The 7,528-nt window shown below is 52.0% G+C and overlaps 2 protein-coding genes and 1 pseudogene across 3 annotated transcripts in view; all 3 read left to right on the top strand.

The window, feature by feature from the left end:
- The window catches only part of TEOVI_000313100 (uncharacterized protein), a gene marked incomplete at both ends in the record, with an annotated part of 5,610 nt that extends 5,604 nt beyond the window's left edge, over window positions 1-6 (top strand). Inside the window, one exon of the mRNA XM_067226090.1 lies at window positions 3-6. Coding sequence (XP_067082191.1) covers window positions 3-6 — 4 coding nt within the window. The remainder of the gene's footprint in view (window positions 1-2) is intronic.
- Window positions 7-85: 79 nt separating this feature from the next.
- Window positions 86-3,034, top strand: TEOVI_000313000 (uncharacterized protein; the record flags this gene model as incomplete). The annotated part of the gene is made up of 1 exon (XM_067226089.1): window positions 86-3,034. The coding sequence occupies one exon, from the start codon at window positions 86-88 to the stop codon at window positions 3,032-3,034; it is 2,949 nt and encodes a 982-aa protein (XP_067082190.1).
- Window positions 3,035-3,602: 568 nt separating this feature from the next.
- TEOVI_000312900:pseudogene lies at window positions 3,603-7,169 on the top strand (annotated as a pseudogene). The gene has a single exon. A coding segment is annotated over exon 1 (3,567 nt).
- Window positions 7,170-7,528: the final 359 nt, after the last annotated feature.

The raw sequence follows: 7,528 nt of genomic DNA, 5'->3' as shown, positions 1-7,528 counted from the left end.
CTGTAAGATATTTGAAAGGCAGCAGCAAGAGTTTTTACAGCTCGTGCGACAGCGTCGCGCTTTGTTTCAGCCTTCTGAACGAGGGATGGAGGATACCGCGGGCTCGCACCCAAATGACCACGAGAAGGAGGGACTTCTCTTGCGAGATAGTGTGATAGCGCGGCTCGCACGGCAAAATGTTCCGCCTCTTCCGTACGATGTTGAAATGTTGCCTCATGATGGAATTAGCGCCCTCGACGGGGGCTTCACGGCGCTGTCTGGATCGAGTCAGCAATTTAAGGATCGGTTACCCTTTCGCATCCCGCTAGACGCACTCCTCACACTTCTACATGACTTTTCCCGTGCACCCCGTGGAGAAACGCCGCTGGAAGAGTTTGCGAAAGGTGTCATCACTTACGTTGCACGTCAGCACGTTCTGTTGAGGGAGCGCTGTGATGGCCACGCAGTGAATGTCCTGCAGTTTATGCCTCAAGGGCAACAATTTTCATCACGTGTGTACCAGCGGAGGCGACTACCACTTGTGTGCGCTCACGCACCTTCAGTCACTGGCTGGTTCTTTGATGAGGCAGAAGGGGAGGCTATAAAAAGGTTGTTTGCGCAAGCTGCTGCTTCCGGCGGCTGCACAAGGGCCGACAAGACGGGTGCAGGGGGTGAAGACGCTGTGGGTAATCTTGTCCGCTCAGCGGAGCATGGAATGTTTGAATACTTGCGCGCTTTATGTCTTTACTTACATTTGTTGGCCCTCACAGCAAATGTGTGCCACCACTTCCGCATACTGGGAAGTAGCGGTGAGATGAGCGATGTCCACTCCGGAGTGGTGGTTGGAAGAAGTCACAACCGCTACGGTTTCGAGGAAGAAAACAAAGACAGTATGGGCTGGCGTACGACCCGTGGAAAGGGTACGGGAAATGAGCAGCAAGACGCGAATGTGCGCCTATCCGAGCGGCGAGTAAACGCTGATGCCCGTCAGGCAGATCCTGAGGGTGTCAATGCAAATCTTCTTGAAAACATTTTACTGCACTTTATGAACGTGTCATTGGCTGTCATAGGTCATGCGGACTCTGTAACCCACCGAGCTGCGAGTATCGCCGTAGCCCCCGGTTGTGATGAGGAGCGCGCTCGTCGCGCATTATTCTATGCAGATGAGTTGCGGTTGATGGTTGCTGTAGCCGTGCAGGACTCCCTTCGTGTGTTGCTGCGGGAAGCCCCGGTTAGTTTTTCCCTCGCACGGCGTGTTACCCACCGTATCATTTCAAGCTTCTCCTGTGAAGAGATTCCGTTGACTCCACTTGATGGTGACACAACAGGCGAGGGTTCCACCGCCGTTACAGGTGGAGCCTCAAAGGACCACAACAATAGTGGTTTTGGAAGGCATATTGGGGATGAAAAACAAGTGGGTGGTGCGCTATCCGAACTCCCCCAAATCGATAGGGCAGAACTAACGAAGCTGCGCCTGAAGCGACCGGAGCTTCTGCTGCGGTCGCCTACGCTGCTTTGTATATTGTCGCCTTCTTTTTTCAATGAGGTTCTCTCGCAACACGTACGCAACGCTATCAGCCTCACCGTGACGCAGGTGGTAGCTTCGTTGCGCTTCTACCTGCGCGGACCTGATGCACGTCTCGGGCCGTTGATGTCGGCAACTGCAAGCATACTTGCGAGTACCTACGTGCGAAACGCGGCATTGCGTCTTTTCTGCGAAGAGCTTTGTGGCCAGATCGTCGACCGTGACGATTTCCGTGATGCACTCGCTCCGCAGACTGTGGCTTCTGGACAACAGGGCGTTGTTGCGCCCGTTCCAAACGAGGTGCTCATCCCCTTTCTTGCCGCCATAGCGCGTGAGGATGCGTGTGTGACAAAAAATGCGTTGGCGCTGGTGCTCCACCGAGCCATGAGCCTGCGCCCCGATGTCTTTGGCCAGCCGCCCACGGAGGACCGCTTCTCACGGCTCGCCATTGCCAGGCGAGGAAGTGGGATTGCGACCCCATCGAAGGTAGCGGGAGTTGGGTCCGATGGGATGGCGAGGGATCGACTGAGTCTTGGAGTTTCTACGGCAGACGTTGTGTTGGAGAGGCCAGCTGGGGCAGGAACTTCTCCAACGAGAGCCGAATGTGGAGAGGACATCGCAGAGATCGATCTTCCCACGCCAGGCACCGATGACGAGGAGTGGGATGAAGTGACTGCGCTGAATCGCTTCAAAGTTAATCAGGCTGAGCAGGAAATTACACGAACGCACAAACGCGCCCTTGCGTCACTCAACCTTACGCTTGCCGAGGTGATGGAAACAGCAATGCACTTTTCCACGATGCGGCGCTTAACATCGGAAGAACATAAAAAGGCGACGGCAATGATACGATCAGCGGATGACGCAAGACACGAACGCGTTGCTGCTTTCCGCAGCGCCACCCCACCCGCTACAACGGGGTCGATAACTGGGAAAAGTTCCAGTGCATCTGTCCTCAAGGGTGACGGTGGTGAAGAAAGGAACATTAAAAGCAGCGACGATTCCCTTACCATCGCGGGTCACCCTGATGCTGCGTTGAACATCGACGAACCAACAAACTTTGGCGTTGCGATGCTCCACATCAGCTTTGCACTTCGTAAAATCATCCACGTCTCCATGCGCCGACTTGCCGCACAACAGGGACCGAAAACTCTTTGCATGATGGTGGAGATGCTTCGGGAAGTGGATCCTAAATGGCACCATGGTCCAAATGATGAACATCGAAGGCAGCTGGATAGTATGCTCGTGGGCACGCTACGGGTACTTGTGGCCCGCGCACTTGTCTGCGCAGATGCTGTGGGAGGAGCGGATGACTTGATGGCTGGTGGTGCCAGCGGTGTGGCAATGAGCCTTGCGGGGTTACAGAGGACAGAACGGGCATTGTACCTCGTACAGCACCTCAAGAATGGCAACCGCGGGGGGAGCGCTGGGCCCAACGTGGCAAAGAGTAAATGCACCAGTAGGGGCGTGAGCAGAGGTGCAAGTAGGGATTTGAGGAGACAACGCCCGGGGTGCATGGCGCCTGTGAGGTAGTGATCGACTGAATGTGGTGGCAGGCATGCTTGTGGGATGGCGCGAGCGTTATAATTGATCACATATACATTATCTTCACCTTCAACACATGCAACAGTGACTATTAAATTGTTCGTACATAAGTAACGTTGTATCATCACCACAAAAAAAAAATAATAATAACACCTTTGATATTCATACAAACACTTACCTCCCCCTTCACACACACACACACACACAGACAAACAGACGATCACACAAGCATATTCGTGGTAACGCCATGTATCTTAGTGTGGCCTGTTGCTGGAGAAGGGGAATACTCTGTTTGCATGATTCGAAGAAAGATCTCCTTTTTGTATTGTTGTGCTTCTTTTTTTTGCTATTTTGTATCATTGTTTTTAAAAGAGCACCTCTCTAATTAACGCGGAGACACCACTGAGGATCACTCGGGACCTTACAACCAAGGCAACCCACCTTGACAGTATATAGGTAAAGGAGGGTTTGTTGTACAGAAGGTGAGGCCAAATTGAGTGCGATTCAGAGGGAAGGAGGAAGAAGTGAAAAATAAAATAAAGCCTAGATAGCAACAATGAGGGGGTTGCTGTCTCACAATATAGGGGCAATGAAACATCCTGAGTACCCCCGAACGGATAGCGATGCTTCCTACACGCGGCCGCTCACTATGGATAGTGCTCGCGCAGCTTCGGTATCTGGGAGCGCGCAAAGTGGTTTACCTGTAGTGTCTTCCATGCAAAGGACACACCCCGGTTCCCCACGCACTACGGTTGCGTGGGATCGGCGCGACGCCAACGCTGGAAAGGCTGAGCCACAAACGGCTATCGATATGCTGGCGACAGCGTTGTTGCAGCCCTCGCCAAAGGCGTTTGTGGAGTCCGCTCACATTAACCGCTCGTCCACCCCCAAAAAGGTGCGTACGCCACCGGTGAAGCACGGTTCACCAAACAAGCAAGGTCCCCGGTGTCACGCTCGGTCGAGCAATGGAGGGACTGACGGTGCCCTACGGCTGAAAGCCACCACTCGCTCAGAGAAGCCGGAAGAAGTGCCCCCGGTGGGTACCGGATGCTCTGCTACTGATGGTGCCAAACTGACAACTGACGAAAGGGTTCTAATAGGGAGGACTGCGTCGGATTTGTACCTCTTTTCAAAAACGAAGACAAAGGGAGGAAGGAGTGTGGGCCGGCAAAGGAAGCGTCTTGAGGGACAAGCGTCAGAGATGACCATTGCGGGGAAGCGTGTTTGTGTACATGAGAAGACCCCAGCAACTTCTCGCAAGGATCAGCTGCTCGCACATCCCAACATGGTTATGACAACTAGTAATGGCAGTGACAGCCAGGATAGTTCTCAGACGACCGATTCAAGGGATGGGTGGTGGGAAGAGGGGAAGGGGCAGGTTGTAAACCCACTCAGCGTCACTAAGTTAAAGGTTCACCAAAGTGTTGACGATGGTGACACACCCTTGCCGATTTCCATTGACGTAATGTGTTCCACACCCGACAATTCTGAGGAGATCGCCGATAGCGTTAGCTCAGTGGGGAGCTCACTGTGCAGTGGCACCGCGTCTCTGGTCAAGGGTCAAATGGACATTATTCCCAACCTCACGGAGGAAAATGGTTCTGATCAAGGTGTCTCCCATAGGGGAGAAGACCTAAGCGGCGAGGTTAAATCGAAGGAATCATCGCAGTTACTGGTTGGTGAAAATGGAGTCCTTGATGCGCAAAGGCGTCTTTCGTCAGTGAAGAAGGCATCTGATTTCAGGCTCCAGAGCGCCGGAGCAAAGCCGCCAGGAAAGTTGGTTGCAACCGGCGAAAGCCTGCGCGGTGCCGGTGATTCCTGCGAGAGTGCCGCACACAAAGTAGAGGAGATAAGCAAGAAAACTATGGAGGTGCTGGACCAAGTACGAAATAGTTGTTTGACAGTGGCTCCAGCACCTACCAACATCGCGACGGGGAGCCCCCCTGGTGTGTCCGTTGCAAGGAATCCATCCAATGTTAGTTCCATCAAGCCCATTTCGTGTGGCTCCGCCGGCTGTAGGAAGAACCAAGAAGCGGTAGTGAGTGAGAAGACTAGTAAAGATTTGGCCATAGAGGAGCAGCGTGTTCTCATGGGGTACCTTTCAGCGTCCGAGTTGGATCTCTCCATGTCAACCTTCAAGCAGATTGGATGCTCTCTCCGAGTCTCAAAAGCACTTCGTGTGCTGAACCTGAAGGGCTGCACGGCAAGTGAGAAGGGACTGTGTGGCCTGTCAGAGGTTGAAAGTTTAGAGGTTGTGTGTGTTTCACATATGCGAAACCTTACCTCCCTGACAGTACTGGCTACGCGTCAGGATGGTCTCTCGTCAAATATCCGAGAGATCGACGCCCGGTGCAGTTCTGTTACCAGTGCTGGTCTTTCGGGGTTAGACAAGATGACGTGCCTCTCTAAACTCAACCTAAGCCTCACACCAGTGACGAGTGTGAGTCTGCTCGGGGGATCAACTTCCCTGATGGAGCTGAATCTTTCCGGCACTGCTGTGACGAGCGATGGGCTACTTGGGTTGGAGAAGATTCCCTCACTGACCACACTCAATCTCAGTCGCACTAAAGTAAAGTCACTCCAAAAGATTGCCGAATCGCAGACGCTGGAAAATCTAAATCTGTACTCGTGCAGGGTTGATACCAGTGATGTGCGGGGAGTGGAGTGTATGCCTCGGTTGAAGTCCCTTGACTTCAGTACCACAAAAGTGTCCGACCTTTCGTTTCTTTCCTCAAGCCCTTCACTGAAAACGTTGAGGGCACAGTGGCTTACTTTGAGGAATTGTGGTGGTATTACTGAGGGTCGGTACAGCAAGCGTAACATTTCTGGTGGGGATACAAAATTATTCGACTTTATTGGAAACATAAGGGGAAATAACTTTCCGTGCTGGGAAGACCCTGGAAAAGAGGACCAAGACGTCGAAGCCGGTGTTTGTGGGTTGGCCAAAATACCCACGCTAGAGTTTGTCGATTTATCGTATAGTTCGGTTAGCAGTGTTCGTTCGTTGTTTTCTAGCAAATCAATCGAGACGATTGTGTTGCGCCGCACCCCGATTGACGACAATGGTATCAAAGATATTGGGCAGCTTCAAACGCTGAAGACGCTTGTGATTAATAATTTGGGCGATCTCATCTCCGAAGGCGGTGACGAGAATTTATCTGAGACGAAGGGCGTTTTAGTTTCTGTCAAAGATATTACACTGGCTTTCGGCATGGTTATCCTCGACCTATCCTTTACGGACGTCTATGACCTTCGTATGATAACGTCTTTAAAATGTCTCAAGGAACTATATCTTGTGGAGACCCTCATCACCGTCGACGGAATCCGTGGGGTGGAACAATTACCTTCTCTTCGGCTGCTCGATATTTCCCAGACAAGTGTACTTTCGTTGGATTTCCTCTCGGAGGGATGCAAGGCGCTGGAGCAGTTATTTGTCAAATCCAACCGTAATACAAGCGGCTTTTGTATCGGAAAAATATATCGCCTTCCCATGCTTAAGGAACTCGACGTCAGTGACACTGTTGTAGAGGACATTTCGGCACTCCTGCATTCTTCATGCACACTTCAACGGTTTGTTTGCCGTTGGGGGGAGCGGAGGGTCGCAAATGGCCTAACGGAGCCGTTGACTCCTTGGTTGCGACCTGCGTTGCTAGATGGCATGGATGCGCTTCCCCATTTGGAAAGCATTGATTTCACAAACTCCACCCTTCGATCCGTCACGTTCCTCGCCCGTTCACGTTCGCTTCGGCGTATTGTGTTGGGGCGGAGCAGTAATCTTTCGAACAACGGCATCGGTGGTCTCGCCCAGATCCCAACTTTGGAGGCGTTGGACCTTAGTTTTTGTGCTCGCATCAGTGACGTGCGGCCACTTGTATCATCGTCTTCTTTGCAGGAGTTAAGGTTAGTTGGAACCGGTGTGACGGCTGTCGGACTCCACGGCGCATTGCAAATGAAGGCGCTGAAACTTTTAGATGTCACGGGAACTCCCGCAGCAGACGAATTGAGTGGTATTAGTAATGAGGGAGGCCCGGTGCTTGTGGTTAAGGGCGGTGAGGCGTGCAGCACAAACTTTCCTTCATTATTCAGGCGGTGCCGAACAAGTCCTGTTGTGATACTACAGTAACCCTACAGTGAGAAGAGATGCCTTGCGCTTCGTTTGTTCACATGACGCATGATCGGCGTGCTTTTACACTTATATCTGCGAAGCTCGTGTTTCTTCCTTTTTATTTTTTTAAAAAAAGCTTCAATGTTTTAATGGGGCGGCGATGTGAAACGTGGGGCTACGAGCGTGAGGTGAACTCGGCTAATTATTATGAGCAGGAGAAGAGAGAAGTGGTGAGGGCGGTACTGCGCGCCGTGAAGACATGTGTAATATTTGCACTGCGTGAAATTGAATCATGAAGAGGAATGGAGATGACACGGGTTGATGTAGAAGAGAGGAAAAAATTTCTAGTAGTAGCGGTTTCGTAGTGACGAGTATAG

The sequence above is a fragment of the Trypanosoma equiperdum genome, assembly GCF_001457755.1.
Source record: "Trypanosoma equiperdum strain OVI genome assembly, contig: ctg_671, whole genome shotgun sequence".
Classification (NCBI taxonomy): domain Eukaryota; phylum Euglenozoa; class Kinetoplastea; order Trypanosomatida; family Trypanosomatidae; genus Trypanosoma; species Trypanosoma equiperdum.
The sequence above is the reverse complement of the archived record's forward strand: the minus strand, read 5'-3'. Positions and strand labels throughout refer to the sequence as shown.